Source organism: Ambystoma mexicanum, chromosome 6p (genome assembly GCF_040938575.1).
Source record: "Ambystoma mexicanum isolate Mex_15411 chromosome 6p, UKY_AmexF1_1, whole genome shotgun sequence".
Taxonomy (NCBI): Eukaryota; Metazoa; Chordata; class Amphibia; order Caudata; family Ambystomatidae; genus Ambystoma; species Ambystoma mexicanum.
In genome coordinates this window covers 49,160,322-49,177,235 of record NC_090935.1, presented here as the reverse complement: position 1 = coordinate 49,177,235, position 16,914 = coordinate 49,160,322, and the positions used below count along the sequence as shown (strand labels likewise).

The 16,914-nt window shown below is 51.4% G+C and overlaps 1 protein-coding gene across 1 annotated transcript; it reads right to left on the bottom strand.

The window, feature by feature from the left end:
- Nucleotides 1-13,921: 13,921 nt before the first annotated feature.
- LOC138510655 (cuticle protein 16.5-like) lies at nt 13,922-14,554 on the bottom strand. Its single transcript, XM_069626440.1, has one exon. It carries the CDS (start codon nt 14,552-14,554, stop codon nt 13,922-13,924), a length of 633 nt encoding a protein of 210 aa, XP_069482541.1.
- Nucleotides 14,555-16,914: the final 2,360 nt, after the last annotated feature.

Genomic DNA, 16,914 nt, shown 5'->3' with positions numbered 1-16,914 from the left:
AGGTGATGGCTGGAAGGTTTAGAATTAATCGTAACCACTGGCAATGCTCTGGGCAACCCTCCAGACCACCGTTCTTCGCCTGCCAAGCCATTACAGAAGGGAAAGACCATATGCAAATCAGACTTGGCCCCACCCCAAAAGGGGCAGTCCAGCCCGAACCGCTAGGCCACATCCCTTCTGCACGAGACCACAAGCATCCCCAAACATGTTTCGCCCTTGTTGGGGCTCATCAGTGAGGAGTAGCTTGGGTCTCTAGGCCCAGCAGGCACGGGACCCACGTCTGGGCATACCCGTCCCACTCGGGGTGACATAGCAAAAACAAAGAGGTGATGGCTGGAAGGTTTAGAATTAATTGTAACCACTGGCAATGCTCTGGGCAACCCTCCAGACCACCGTTCTTCGCCTGCCAAGCCATTACAGAAGGGAAAGACCATATGCAAATCAGACTTGGCCCCACCCCAAAAGGGGCAGTCCAGCCCGAACCGCTAGGCCACATCCCTTCTGCACGAGACCACAAGCATCCCCAAACATGTTTCGCCCTTGTTGGGGCTCATCAGTGAGGAGTAGCTTGGGTCTCTAGGCCCAGCAGGCACGGGACCCACGTCTGGGCATACCCGTCCCACTCGGGGTGACATAGCAAAAACAAAGAGGTGATGGCTGGAAGGTTTAGAATTAATCGTAACCACTGGCAATGCTCTGGGCAACCCTCCAGACCACCGTTCTTCGCCTGCCAAGCCATTACAGAAGGGAAAGACCATATGCAAATCAGACTTGGCCCCACCCCAAAAGGGGCAGTCCAGCCCGAACCGCTAGGCCACATCCCTTCTGCACGAGACCACAAGCATCCCCAAACATGTTTCGCCCTTGTTGGGGCTCATCAGTGAGGAGTAGCTTGGGTCTCTAGGCCCAGCAGGCACGGGACCCACGTCTGGGCATACCCGTCCCACTCGGGGTGACATAGCAAAAACAAAGAGGTGATGGCTGGAAGGTTTAGAATTAATCGTAACCACTGGCAATGCTCTGGGCAACCCTCCAGACCACCGTTCTTCGCCTGCCAAGCCATTACAGAAGGGAAAGACCATATGCAAATCAGACTTGGCCCCACCCCAAAAGGGGCAGTCCAGCCCGAACCGCTAGGCCACATCCCTTCTGCACGAGACCACAAGCATCCCCAAACATGTTTCGCCCTTGTTGGGGCTCATCAGTGAGGAGTAGCTTGGGTCTCTAGGCCCAGCAGGCACGGGACCCACGTCTGGGCATACCCGTCCCACTCGGGGTGACATAGCAAAAACAAAGAGGTGATGGCTGGAAGGTTTAGAATTAATCGTAACCACTGGCAATGCTCTGGGCAACCCTCCAGACCACCGTTCTTCGCCTGCCAAGCCATTACAGAAGGGAAAGACCATATGCAAATCAGACTTGGCCCCACCCCAAAAGGGGCAGTCCAGCCCGAACCGCTAGGCCACATCCCTTCTGCACGAGACCACAAGCATCCCCAAACATGTTTCGCCCTTGTTGGGGCTCATCAGTGAGGAGTAGCTTGGGTCTCTAGGCCCAGCAGGCACGGGACCCACGTCTGGGCATACCCGTCCCACTCGGGGTGACATAGCAAAAACAAAGAGGTGATGGCTGGAAGGTTTAGAATTAATCGTAACCACTGGCAATGCTCTGGGCAACCCTCCAGACCACCGTTCTTCGCCTGCCAAGCCATTACAGAAGGGAAAGACCATATGCAAATCAGACTTGGCCCCACCCCAAAAGGGGCAGTCCAGCCCGAACCGCTAGGCCACATCCCTTCTGCACGAGACCACAAGCATCCCCAAACATGTTTCGCCCTTGTTGGGGCTCATCAGTGAGGAGTAGCTTGGGTCTCTAGGCCCAGCAGGCACGGGACCCACGTCTGGGCATACCCGTCCCACTCGGGGTGACATAGCAAAAACAAAGAGGTGATGGCTGGAAGGTTTAGAATTAATCGTAACCACTGGCAATGCTCTGGGCAACCCTCCAGACCACCGTTCTTCGCCTGCCAAGCCATTACAGAAGGGAAAGACCATATGCAAATCAGACTTGGCCCCACCCCAAAAGGGGCAGTCCAGCCCGAACCGCTAGGCCACATCCCTTCTGCACGAGACCACAAGCATCCCCAAACATGTTTCGCCCTTGTTGGGGCTCATCAGTGAGGAGTAGCTTGGGTCTCTAGGCCCAGCAGGCACGGGACCCACGTCTGGGCATACCCGTCCCACTCGGGGTGACATAGCAAAAACAAAGAGGTGATGGCTGGAAGGTTTAGAATTAATCGTAACCACTGGCAATGCTCTGGGCAACCCTCCAGACCACCGTTCTTCGCCTGCCAAGCCATTACAGAAGGGAAAGACCATATGCAAATCAGACTTGGCCCCACCCCAAAAGGGGCATTCCAGCCTGAACCGCTAGGCCACATCCCTTCTGCACGAGACCACAAGCATCCCCAAACATGTTTCGCCCTTGTTGGGGCTCATCAGTGAGGAGTAGCTTGGGTCTCTAGGCCCAGCAGGCACGGGACCCACGTCTGGGCATACCCGTCCCACTCGGGGTGACATAGCAAAAACAAAGAGGTGATGGCTGGAAGGTTTAGAATTAATCGTAACCACTGGCAATGCTCTGGGCAACCCTCCAGACCACCGTTCTTCGCCTGCCAAGCCATTACAGAAGGGAAAGACCATATGCAAATCAGACTTGGCCCCACCCCAAAAGGGGCAGTCCAGCCCGAACCGCTAGGCCACATCCCTTCTGCACGAGACCACAAGCATCCCCAAACATGTTTCGCCCTTGTTGGGGCTCATCAGTGAGGAGTAGCTTGGGTCTCTAGGCCCAGCAGGCACGGGACCCACGTCTGGGCATACCCGTCCCACTCGGGGTGACATAGCAAAAACAAAGAGGTGATGGCTGGAAGGTTTAGAATTAATCGTAACCACTGGCAATGCTCTGGGCAACCCTCCAGACCACCGTTCTTCGCCTGCCAAGCCATTACAGAAGGGAAAGACCATATGCAAATCAGACTTGGCCCCACCCCAAAAGGGGCAGTCCAGCCCGAACCGCTAGGCCACATCCCTTCTGCACGAGACCACAAGCATCCCCAAACATGTTTCGCCCTTGTTGGGGCTCATCAGTGAGGAGTAGCTTGGGTCTCTAGGCCCAGCAGGCACGGGACCCACGTCTGGGCATACCCGTCCCACTCGGGGTGACATAGCAAAAACAAAGAGGTGATGGCTGGAAGGTTTAGAATTAATCGTAACCACTGGCAATGCTCTGGGCAACCCTCCAGACCACCGTTCTTCGCCTGCCAAGCCATTACAGAAGGGAAAGACCATATGCAAATCAGACTTGGCCCCACCCCACAAGGGGCAGTCCAGCCCGAACCGCTAGGCCACATCCCTTCTGCACGAGACCACAAGCATCCCCAAACATGTTTCGCCCTTGTTGGGGCTCATCAGTGAGGAGTAGCTTGGGTCTCTAGGCCCAGCAGGCACGGGACCCACGTCTGGGCATACCCGTCCCACTCGGGGTGACATAGCAAAAACAAAGAGGTGATGGCTGGAAGGTTTAGAATTAATCGTAACCACTGGCAATGCTCTGGGCAACCCTCCAGACCACCGTTCTTCGCCTGCCAAGCCATTACAGAAGGGAAAGACCATATGCAAATCAGACTTGGCCCCACCCCAAAAGGGGCAGTCCAGCCCGAACCGCTAGGCCACATCCCTTCTGCACGAGACCACAAGCATCCCCAAACATGTTTCGCCCTTGTTGGGGCTCATCAGTGAGGAGTAGCTTGGGTCTCTAGGCCCAGCAGGCACGGGACCCACGTCTGGGCATACCCGTCCCACTCGGGGTGACATAGCAAAAACAAAGAGGTGATGGCTGGAAGGTTTAGAATTAATCGTAACCACTGGCAATGCTCTGGGCAACCCTCCAGACCACCGTTCTTCGCCTGCCAAGCCATTACAGAAGGGAAAGACCATATGCAAATCAGACTTGGCCCCACCCCAAAAGGGGCAGTCCAGCCTGAACCGCTAGGCCACATCCCTTCTGCACCAGACCACAAGCATCCCCAAACATGTTTCGCCCTTGTTGGGGCTCATCAGTGAGGAGTAGCTTGGGTCTCTAGGCCCAGCAGGCACGGGACCCACGTCTGGGCATACCCGTCCCACTCGGGGTGACATAGCAAAAACAAAGAGGTGATGGCTGGAAGGTTTAGAATTAATCGTAACCACTGGCAATGCTCTGGGCAACCCTCCAGACCACCGTTCTTCGCCTGCCAAGCCATTACAGAAGGGAAAGACCATATGCAAATCAGACTTGGCCCCACCCCAAAAGGGGCAGTCCAGCCCGAACCGCTAGGCGACATCCCTTCTGCACGAGACCACAAGCATCCCCAAACATGTTTCGCCCTTGTTGGGGCTCATCAGTGAGGAGTAGCTTGGGTCTCTAGGCCCAGCAGGCACGGGACCCACGTCTGGGCATACACGTCCCACTCGGGGTGACATAGCAAAAACAAAGAGGTGATGGCTGGAAGGTTTAGAATTAATCGTAACCACTGGCAATGCTCTGGGCAACCCTCCAGACCACCGTTCTTCGCCTGCCAAGCCATTACAGAAGGGAAAGACCATATGCAAATCAGACTTGGCCCCACCCCAAAAGGGGCAGTCCAGCCCGAACCGCTAGGCCACATCCCTTCTGCACGAGACCACAAGCATCCCCAAACATGTTTCGCCCTTGTTGGGGCTCATCAGTGAGGAGTAGCTTGGGTCTCTAGGCCCAGCAGGCACGGGACCCACGTCTGGGCATACCCGTCCCACTCGGGGTGACATAGCAAAAACAAAGAGGTGATGGCTGGAAGGTTTAGAATTAATCGTAACCACTGGCAATGCTCTGGGCAACCCTCCAGACCACCGTTCTTCGCCTGCCAAGCCATTACAGAAGGGAAAGACCATATGCAAATCAGACTTGGCCCCACCCCAAAAGGACTTCCTTTTGCTAACTTACTGAGTCCTCATTATTGAGTCGTGTTGGAGTATGTGAATCCTGCAACCACATTCCTCACATGATGCAGCTATCTTGTTTTACAAGTTCTAGAGGGTGAGCACTGACCTATGGGCCCGTCAGTGAATTCCTCTCCTTGTGAACACTCTAATGTTCACAATTTTAATTAAGTGTGATACTTGCTACCATTCATAATTCTGTGTAGGTCTGGCACAGGCTTACGTTCACAGTTCTATCTAAATAATTGGTAATTGCTAACATTCACAATTCTATCTAAGTGTGGCATTTGCTAACATTCATAATTCTGTGTATGTCCGGTGCAGGCTAATGTTCACAACTCTATCCAAATGTGGCACGTGCTAACATTCGCAGTACTATCCTAGACGACAGTTGTAGTACTAGTCTAGAGGGCACACACTAACAATCACAGTACTATTTTAGTGGGCATAAACTTACAGTCACAGCACTGTCACAATTTAAGTAGGTTTGTTATGTGGCAGGGCTTCCAGAGTAGAGTGACTGCTCTACTCCCCACCCTGCCCCCCTACCTTCTTTATCGTTGCTGGTTGACGGCAGGCTACTGGCTTCCCCTGCTGACACCTGCAGACACACCTTGGAGCTGCCAATGCAGGAGCTGCCCTTTGCCTCGGGGCTCTTAGCCGCAGGGGTTGCCAGGCAGAGGGCTGCCCAGGTCGAGTCCAGGATAAGGAGGATTTGGCCAATAGGGACTGCGGGCAGGTCGCGGGAGGCAGGCCATACCGTTGGGGAGCTGGGACGTGGTTAACAGCCCACGAGGGTGCCTCTGCACAAGGCAGCGCCATGATGGTTCGGGGTCAGGGGGACCACACATACCGCGAAAAAACAACAAGTCCCAGGGTTCTCAGCCATGGCAGGGTGGAAACATGAGCTCTCTGAACATGTTTGTTATTATGGAACACCTTTTGGTAATATCTGTCTTTGGATAAGATAAACAGTACACATTTAAAATGATACAACCTTAAGTTTGTTATGTTAAAGGTTCTTCTACCACACACTGTTGCCACCTGCGTGGTCTCTTGGCGCACTGGCGGATCTGTAATGCATGGAGGGTGACGGGTTTGTTAGTAGGACAGAGCGGGAGAAAGATCATGGGAGCTGTGATGTGCTGTTGGCAGCTTTCGTTTGGATAGACGTTCACTGAGCATAGGTGTGTTTTTCGGTTGGTAGTTGCCATGTGGTGTTGGGTGAGGCTACGTATTATTTTCTTTACTTGGAAACGTCAAAGCTGAAAAAGTGTGCCTTTTTCAGGGAATACAGAGCTCCCAAGTTTCCCGTGCCATGCGTGAGAGGGTCACCAAGTTCTGTTTTCTATCCTTCGGGTTCTTGGACGTGTGGTTTTCCTAAATTTCAAATGGGAAAAAAAAAACTCAAATTGAAAGCAAGAAGAGTACTGAATGTCCTTCTCACGCATTGCCATGAGAAACATGAGAGCTCTGGGATTATGTGGATGCCCACAGCCTCAGCATGTGCTTTGAATACGTGCACGCCTACAGCCTCGGCCTGTGCCTGGAAGGTGTGCACGCCCTCAGCCTCAGCCTGTGCATGCCCACAACCACAGCCTGTGCCTGGAATACATGCACACCCACAGCCTCGGCCTGTGACTGAAATATGTGCATGCACACAACCTGTGCCTGCAAATGTGTATGCCCACAGGCTCAGCTTGTGCTGGGAATATGTACACGCCCACAGCCTCGGCCTGTGCCTGGAATATGTGCACGCCTACAGCCTCAGTTTTGGCCTGGAATATGTGCACGCCCACAGCCTCAGTTTTTGCCTGGAATATGTGCACGCCCACACAGTGTTGCCAACTTAGCGACTTTCTCGCTATATTTAGTGAGAAAGTACGCCCCCCTAGCGACTTTCTCATTGACAAGCGGCTAGCGAGAAATCTAGCTACTTTTTTTAATTGGTTTGGAGACTTGCTCATTTATGCAAGTTTCCAAATCAATTGAAACAAGTGTGGTCATTCGCCCGTTTTCTAACGGGAGTAATGCAAAAACACACTGATAACTTAAAAGGGAGATGTTAAAAGGGGAGGGGGCCACAGTAAAAGCCATAAATTGCAGGGGGAAAGTGAAGGTAATCATGCAAATTAGGCAGTGACGTCATCTAGCTACTTCTGGCGACTTCTAGGGGAGCCAATAGCTACTTTCTCCACTGAGGAGTTGGCAACACTGCGCCCACAGCCTCAGCTTGTGCCTTGAAGCTGTGGTGAGAGCCTAAAAAGTGTGCTTTCATCTGGGACTAAGTGCATGCCCACAGTTCCGGCCTGTGCTTGGAATATGCGTGCGCACACAGCCTTGGCCAGGGACTTGAATCCGTGCTGAGAGCCTACAAAGTGTGCCTTCTTCGGGGACTATGTGCACACCAACAGCCTTGGCCTGTGCCTGAAATACTCGTGTTCTCGCAGCCTCGGCCTGTGACTTGAATCTGTGGTGAGAGACTTCAAAGTGTGCGATCTTCAGGGACTGTGTGCATGCCCACAGCCTCTGCTTGTGCTTTCAATATGTTCATGCACACCCTGTATCGTTTGGACTGGGAGGCCGTAACCTAGACAGTGGATATAATCCAGGATGACATCCAGAGCTTAATCAACATCAGGACCGCCATACCCCCCTTGCTCAAGGAGGCATCGGTGCTGCATTTCATGGCCACCCACCGGCACCTTCCAACACACCTTAGGAGAGTTGCATGGATTATCCCAACCCTGTTTTTCCAAGGGGCTCCTTCAGATCCTGGATGCCCTCCTGCGGCACATGTCAGACCGACCACATAGCCCTCCCCAGAACACCTGCCCAGGTCAATGCGACTAAAGTGGGGTTCCATGCCCTTGCAGGCATGCCCACCATGATAGCTGCGCGGGACTGCACGCACGTGGAGTTGGTGGCCAGACATGCCAATGAGGCTGCCTTCCACAACCGGAAACTGTACCACTGTACCACTCCTTAAATGTGCAGGTTGTGTGTGATGCAGGCCTCCTCATTACCCACTGCAGCGCCCGCATCCCTGGATCTAAGCACAATACTATGGTGCTGCGTAACTCCCCACTCCCAGGGTACCTGGCACGATACAGTGAGAGCGGACATGGCTATTGCGTGAGTGAAAGTACTGACACATAGCATGTGCACTGCGGAAGGAGGGGGGGGTTTGACAAGTGCACATGCGTTATGCAACAGCATGTCCACATGTTGCATGCATGAGTGGGAAGGCATGTCTGGCATGTAGTGCATGGGCAAATGGAGCACAGCCCATCGCAACTATTCCACAGGACATGCACAACACATGATATGATATGATATGGCATTTATAATGTGCCCATTCACAAGTGATTCAAGGTGCGATGAGGCATGGGAGGGGAAACAGAGGGTGGACAAAAGGCAACGATCTTACTAGGCCATGTGACATTGAGATCATGCATGTTTGTTTGTTTGTTTATTTATCGTGGGAGTCATTGGAATGTAGCCATGGGAGAATATTCCGTCTGAAGCTATAGTAGGATTGGTCAGTTCTAATGTCAAGTGGGAGAGCATTGCAACACTGGGCTGCCTTAACTGGGAAACTGCTGCCGCCTGTTTTCTTCAATCTGAATTTGGGTATCTGTAGGCAGTAGGAGTTGGTAGTTCTGGTGGGGCGATTCGATGTTCTTCTCACTATTCTTGCTGCCAGGTAAGGGGGGGCTGCATTGTTAAGACATTTAAAGGTAAGTGAGGCTGTTTTAAGTGAAATTCTGTTGCTGATTTTTAGCCGCTTATGTTCTCTTCTTATGTTAGAGATGTGTTCTCTGGTTGGTAGGTTAAGGGCAGTTCAAGGGCAGTTCTAAGGGCGTTATTTTGCAATGTTTGAATTTTGTCAATGATGTATTTTTTGGCTCCCAAGTACAAGACATTGCAATAGTCGGGTTTGGAAAGTATTAGGGCATTGGGAAGGATGATGCAGCTGGCTTTGGTGAGGAAGGCTCTGCATTCCCTAATAAGCTTACAAGTGTAGGCAGTAGAATGCTAGGGAGTTCACCTGTTTTTTCAGTGTCAAGGCAGAGTCAAGGTAAAAGCCCAGTGTTTTCACTACCTTGGTAACTATAATTATGTTGCCATCAATGTTGAATGCAGAGTAGTTGCGACTAAGTTTTTTTAGGTTGGTCGCGGATCCGAGGAGCACGATTTCAGTTTTATCATCATTCAGGCAGGCAGAGGCCGTGCTTGGCCATCCATGCCAGAATGATGAGATATATTTTGTTTACCAAGGCCGTATCAGAGTCAAAATTGCCCGAAAGGGGAATGAGGATCTGAGTGTCATCTGCATAATTTGTGTAGTTGGCACCCACTCTGTCCCATTTGTCAAATAGAGGCTTGGTAAAGATGTTGTACAGAGTTGGCGAGACGCAAGAACCTTGGGGTACACCGCAAACTATTTTGATAGGGTCTGCTGATGCCAATGTGGAGAAAACTCTCATTGTGCTGTTGTCCAAAAATGATTGGATCCAGGCTATGGCCTCGCTTGAGAAATGGGCAGCCGATGCCAGGTGTTCGCACAGGACTGTGTGATCCACCAGATCAAAGGCCGCCGACAGGTCAAGGAGGAGTAGCATGGTGGTGTTTCCCTTGTCGTTGAGCTCATCAATCTGTACTTTGAGATTAATTAAGGCTGTCTCTGTGCCGTGCTGCGGTCTAAATCCTGATTGGCGAACACCTGGGGCTGGTTAGATTCAAGATAGTGCTGGATTTGTAGGTATGCTACTCTGTTTATTATTTTGAGAAGGAAAGGTACCGTGGTGATGGGCCTGTAGTTAGTGGGAATGGCAGGGTCTAGCGTTTGCTTCTTGAGGAGAGGTAGAAACCAAGACTCTTTTAGGTTGCTTGGGATAGTGTTAGAGGAGAAGGTTGCATTAATCAGTTTGGTTATGAAGGGGACTAGGTCCCTTGCCGCATCCTTAATTAGTTGGGCTGGGCAGCTGTCCCCCTTACAGTTGGACAGTTTGAGGGATGCGATGATCCTTTCGGTTTCCTGAATGGAGATTTTGGCAAGTTTAAATAGGTCAGGGCCTAGTGAGTTGGTTGTCGTAGGGCTAGAGAGGAATGGTGTCTCGTTTTGTTTAGGGAGATTGTGGTTTGGAGTGTTTTTATTTTTTTGGCTAGAGCGTTTTGGATGCTGGTGCACCATTGTTGGTCTTTGGCTATGTTGTCAGGTGGGAGTACGGGGGATTCCAGCTCACTTAGGATGGCAAATAGTTCCTTGGTATTGGAACTTGCATTGCAGATTCTTTCATTAAAGAGATTTCTTTTTGTGAGAAGGATTTCTTTTTTGTAATTATTAGCGAAGGTTTCTGTTTATTTTCTTCAGATGGGGTGTGTTGCCATTGAGATTCTAACTTCCTTTTTTGCATTCTTAATTCGTTTAGGTGTGCTTGTTGTTTACTTTTTAGAAAATGTAGAGGAGCAGTAGTATCTAATGCTTTCTTCATAGCATTATTGTAACTTTCTACCAGGAGCTCAGGATCCAAGTTATTGGGAAGAGCATTGATAGTCGGGAGTAGCAATGGCAGGAGATTGTCTGGAGGGATATTTATTTTGGCTCTGGTGGGTAGGGGTGGTGCCATAATTTTCTCTTTGGTAATTTGTGTATTCAGAGTCAATGCAAAGTCGAAAAGGTAGCGGTCTGTCCATTGTTGAGGAGTAATTTTGGTGATGCTCATATCAAAGTTCAAGGTAGCAACCCAGTCCAGGGTCCTTCCTTTGTCGTGTGTTGGGGTGCAAACATTTTGGGTTAGACCATGTTCAGCTAGCATAGTGGCTTTAGATTGGGCTGGTTTGTCATTGGAGTCATTAAATCGGTTTATCTACAGTATTTCGAATGACATTTTTTCGAATGCCATAATGTCGAAAACATTTGGTCGGAAAAAAACATTTTGAATGTCTTTTTTTTTTAAATGTTCTGTTTGAAATGGGGGGGGTCCTCCCTCAGACCCCCCCTTTTTTTAACCCTTTTTTTTAGACACGAAACCAAAAAAAATGTAAAAAATAACACATTCGAGAAAAAAAAAATTTGGCCAAATGTTTTCGACATTATTGTCATTCTACAAAATGCATTCGACATATTAACTGGATACCCATTAAATCCTCACTTAAAATCGCCTAGTAATAGGATTTGTGAGGAGTCTTTTGTATTGGTGGCTAAGAGACTAGATAAATCCTCCTAAAAGGTCCCAATAGGTCCAGGTGGCCTATATATTCGGTAGATTGTTACGGTGTGGCACTTAGAGATAGGCAATGTGGCTATGAGCAGTTCGCCTGATTTGAGGGGAGGCTGAGGTAATAGTCTTAAAGCGAGGTTAGCTTTTGCTATAATGGCCAGACCGCCTCCTCTGCTGTTAGGTCTGTCCATTCTAATTAATTGATAGTTCTCAGGGATGGCAAGTGAGAGTGCTGGACCTGCTGCTTCTTGCAGCCAAGATTCGGTAACTGCCAGGAGGTCGAGGTTATCAGAGGATAGGGTGCCAGCTATTTCAGTGGCGTGGGCTCTCGAGACCTGGTGTTGATCAAGGCTCCAGATAGTATGGTTACGTTAGGCGTATTCTGGATTTGTATTGGAATGAGTTTAGGTTGAATAGTGTTGTTGCAAGGTATGGTTAGGTTGGGACATGGCTCAGGGTACCGTAAGGTAGATTTGTGTTGGGTGTTAAAGGCCTTGCTACTATAGCCTATGGGCTCGTAAAGGCGGGGTAATCTAGCTCGAAGTCTGCTATTTCTGTCCAGAGTGGGACAGGGGGCATATTTAGAAAAGGACATAATTAAGGCAATAAGTGATATGGTGAGGTATGGTGAGGTATGGTGAGGTATGGTGAGGTATGGTGAGGCACAACAAAGGGGCCACCTGAGTCTTGCTAAGGCACATCGCATTTGCTGGGTATAGGGGAGGGGTAAAGTGCCAGGGGAAAGGGAGGATGGGCGAGTGCCGTAAAAGGTTTAAAAAAACATGTAGTGCAGCCAAGAGGTGGCAAGTGCGAGTGTTAAAGTGCAGACAGCAAGTGTGAAATAAGCGCAAGTAAGGGGACTGTAGGGTTGTAGATACAGACCCAAGTGCAGGGTTTGCCAGGAGGCAGTACAGGTGTGCAACTGGGTGGACATGGACCTGGGCTGCAGGTACCAGAATGCATCACAACAATGCCACCTACCCCAGCATGTACACACCGTGCACATCCCCCCACCGCCTGCGTCACAACCATGTCAGACAAATGCAACCTACCTCCCCACCAGCACCATACCCCACAGCATGAAGCCAGGTGACCTGCCTGTCACAAGCACACATACCCATTTTCTTGTGACAAGAATTGGAACAATGGTGTAACACAGAATGACGAATGGGAGGTATGACCCGTGTACAACATGCAAATTCCCAAAATAACATGGAAGACGAAATAAAAAAAGTAGATGGATGCGTAGCCATAGGGGTAATGGGCAAGGTGGGAGTCATATGGGGTGGGGAATGTGGGCGCAAACCACCCCCCTGCCTTACAATACACAACAAACCAGGGTCATCTGTGCCATTCGCTACATCTTGCAGCAATCCCATGTGACACTGACCAACATCCAGACATGGCTGCAATGCCACCTCCTCCACAATGACTGTGTCCCCCTTTTGTCCCTCCCATGCAGGTGATTCCGGATACCACTTGAATTCCATGGCTCATGATCCCCATCAGGCAACCACAAAATGAGCACGGGCATGCCTAGAACCGTGCACACCTCAGGACAAGGTACACCATTGAACAAACATTTGGACTGCTGGAAGCAAGGTTCTGCTGCCTGAGTAGATCTTGGGGTGCCCTCATGTACAGTCCTGTGAAGGTGGGCAAGATTGTCCTGGCCTGTGCCATGTTACATAACATGTGCTCACACGCAACATTCCCCTTCCCCCAGACATGTACATGCCTCCTGCAGAGGTGGACGACGGCACTGACAGTGAGATTGAGATCCTATTGCCCCCTCGCAGGGATGCCAAGGATGGGCGTGATGTACGCCATCAACTGATTACGCACTACCTTTGATCACAGAGCACATGCACATGGCCTAGGCCATACCCCTCAATTGACACCGTACAGCGAAAAAAGCACTCTCTAACATAAATAATGAATGTCCAGTCATGATTTGCAATGCAACACCTAGTGTATTTGCATGAATGGAAAAATGTACAGGTGGACTAACTCTCCGTCCCCAAATCCCCCCAACTATCCCTCCCCAACTTGTGTCACACTGTCAATAATGTCTCATCCAAGACACACCCATGGCACCTGTTTGACCATTTTCGTAGCTGCTTGCCACCTGAGCTGCACTTGTGCCCTGTGTCAGACAGGTGCATTGACCTCTGCCTTGGGATGCTCTGGTAAGAACTAGCGAGCGTGGAGCTTGTGGAAGGCGTGTGGGAATGGTCACTGGCCCGTCCATCCAGGGTCCCCTGCAGGGACATTACCAGTGACACGGCCATAGCCGACATGATGCAATTGCCCTCATGGACCCTCCTGGCTATGAGTACAATTGCGCACATTGCACGTCTGAGGGCACGTGCAGTGTTGCACCCAGTAAACTGCATGCTTTCCTGCATGAGCTGTTCCTCGCTGCACAGGGCTGCCTCCCCCCACATCAGGCGGGACTCCTCCAGGTGCTGCTGCACCAGGGCCGATAATCCCTCCTGCCTTTCCTCGATGCGACGCAGACGGCCATCCATATCCCTGACATTGGGGAAGGGCTGGCATGGGGGGCTTGTCAGTTTTGAGGAGCTGAATCCAGCTGCTCATAGGTGGCATTGTCAGTGGTGTCCCTGTGGTGTCACCTGCATCTTCATTAGCTTCTGCATCACTGTACTCAGGCACCTATATCGTAGACTGCTGGGGTAGAGGTAGTGACCGTCTTCCTGCCGTCGCCCTTGTAGGCATTTGCTCAATGGCTGGAGGTGCCTGGGTTGGAGGGGCAGCTATGGTGATGACTGCAGGGGTTGCCTGGATTGGAGGGGCAGCTGTGGTGATGACTGCAGGTGCTGCCTGGATTGGAGGGGCAGCTGTGGTGATGACTGAAGGTTCTGCCTGGGTTGGAGGGGCAGCTGTGGTGATGACTGCAGGGGTTGCCTGGATTGGAGGGGCAGCTGTGGTGATGACTGCAGGGGTTGTCTGGATTGGAGGGGCAGCTGTGGTGATGACTGGAGTGGTTGCCTGGATTGGAGGGGCAGCTGTGGTGATGACTGCAGGGGCTGCCTGGGTTGGAGGGGCAGCTGTGGTGATGACTGCAGGGGTTGCCTGGATTGGAGGGGCAGCTGTGGTGATGACTGCAGGGGTTGTCTGGATTGGAGGGGCAGCTGTGGTGATGACTGGAGTGGTTGCCTGGATTGGAGGGGCAGCTGTGGTGATGACTGCAGGGGCTGCCTGGGTTGGAGGGGCAGCTGTTGTGATGACTGCAGGGGGTGCCTGAGTTGGAGGGGCAGTAGTGACAGTCACAGTGTGTGCAGACATCTCCTGGGTGGTGGTGGTGCATGGAGTCAACCGCCTTCCACGTTTGGTGCCTCTTGAGGTCCCTGGCTGGACACCATCTCTGTCAGATGATGTGCCTGAGGGTGGAAGAAAGGCATGATGTTAAGGACCAGTGTGGTTTCGAAAGTCCCTGATACATCCAATGTGTTGGTTGTGGTGCAGGCTTTTAAGAGGACATGCCTTGGCACATGGCATGGTGCGCTCATGCTTGTGTTGTGCAGCCTCAGCTGCAGGTTGTGGGATGTTGGGACATGCCACACAGATGTACTGTGACTACTGGTGTGGTGCCCTGCCATTTGCTGGGGATGGTAGCATGGGGGTCTGTTGGGTGTGGGGTGTTGGGATGTGAAGGTGGGAGTATCGAGGGGGAGGGTTTGGAAGGTACAAGGCAGAAGGTGATGGCTGACCCAGTTGCAGGCACTGTATGTGTATTGGTGGTTTGTGGTCGGTCTGGCAGGGACGTAGAAGTACCAGGCCATTTCCATTGGATGGGAGGGTGGGCATGTGTGGGTGCAGGTTAGGGCTGGCATTGCCGTGTTGTGGTGGAAGTGGTGGCACAGCAGGCACACATGTGGTAAGCGGTGGCAGGGTGCCTTATGTCTGTGTCGGGAGGACATGCTTGTTCGCTTGGCAGTACAGGGTGCTGTGCAGTGCCCCTCGTGGATTTCAGGCATGGGTCATTGTGATGGGGCCTGGGTGTATGGCCTCAACAGCGCCTTGGCTGTTGATTCAGGTGTGTGTGAGTGTGCTGGCAGGGTGTGATTTGGGGCACGGGAACTGTGCAATTGCCATTTCAGTCCAGTAGTAATACAGTGTTGAGGGCAGGGTGGGTGGGGGTTGTTGTTCATATTGGGGCTTCATCCACTCACCGGCCTCGGTCAGTGTCCAGCCTCCACAGCACCCACTACTTTAATGGCCTCCATGTGCAGCACGCTGCTGCATGTCTCCTCCCAGGGCATGAGGCAGATTGGTGAGGAGGGTCCACCACCGGTACCCATGCATTGTCTGCGGTGTGCAGGCAGGAGGTTCCGGACCCTCAGGCGGAGGTCATCCCACTGCCTGTGGCAGTCTTTCTCTGTGCGTGGGGTCGTCTCCACTGCTGACACTTTCTGTGCCACCTCCTCCAAGGTCTCCTTTTTCCTCTGCTGTGTTCTGTGGCGCTGGTCCGTGTAAAATAACGCCCTGGCATGCTGCACTATGGTCTCTGCCAGCATGTGCAGATCTTCCTCTGAGAAGCTGGGTCGCACAGATGCGTGATGCCATGCTCAAGTTTGGATTTCAGCAGTTAGGAGATGTGGATGTCTACTGATCCTGCAGATTGCAATGGATTGTGTTTCAATGATGGCCACCGGCCTGTTTCCTGGTCCGTCGATCACTTTATTTCCGGTTACAGTATTTCCGGTGCCGCTGCATATGGCATCGTCATGCTAGAACCGGCACCCAGGATGATGGTGCAGGTGGATTTTGCTGTTTTTCACTTGTTTCCGTGATGCCGGTGTCACTGTTTCCGGCATGCCGGAATGCATGCGGCCAACAACCTGTGATCGTCCATTGTTTACGGCACTATGGGTTGCTGGAAACGGTGGAACCAGCATCACAGAAACAATGATTTTTTACTGTAACTCTCAGAATGACCCCCAAAGACTCATGTGGGGGAAAATGACCACTCACGGTTCCGGTGGATTGGTGAACACTTTATTAGTAAAAAGCAATGACAGACACAGAGCAAATAGCAACACGAGACCTCAGTACAAGTGTTACCCCCTTCCTTCCGTGCCTCGTTCTCTTACACCCAGCATGACACATGCTTTCCAATGGAAGAGGTGATCCCAACAGGTCAAGGTCGCATACTGAACTCATTTTGCTAGCAGAGAACAAAGCCTCATTATATCAGCCTTTGACACCAGCTGCTCTCTTTCAAATAAGCCAGTGTTATCAGAGAGGTCAAACTAGTAATTCAGTTAGTCAAGGTCAATGGGCTCCTTCAAGATTCACACATGCTTTGAAGCAAGCGAGAGCGCTTGCAATATGACGACTTCTGCCTGCTAGTGCCACTTTACCTGAGAAAGCGAGAGCCTAAAACATGCTTGCATAGGCCAAAAGGGAAACACGATAGAACCATTCATCACCCCAACAAAAAAAAACACTACCCTAATTCTACCCCCTCCTTAACCCGCAAGCTCACTAAAGACCACACCCTGTCCTTGCTGGCCATGTCTAAACTAGAGCTACCATATACAAGTGACCTGAATCTCTTGGCAGAACTCTACACCACTATCTTAGCATCCGCAGCATACACTGTTGACCCCCTGACCCAATGAAAAGCTAAACCCGTAAGACAC

What these genes read in the sequence shown, in the direction of transcription:
- LOC138510655 (XM_069626440.1), bottom strand. Translation starts at nt 14,554, where the DNA reads ATGTCTGCACACACTGTGACTGTCACTACTGCCCCTCCAACTCAGGCA.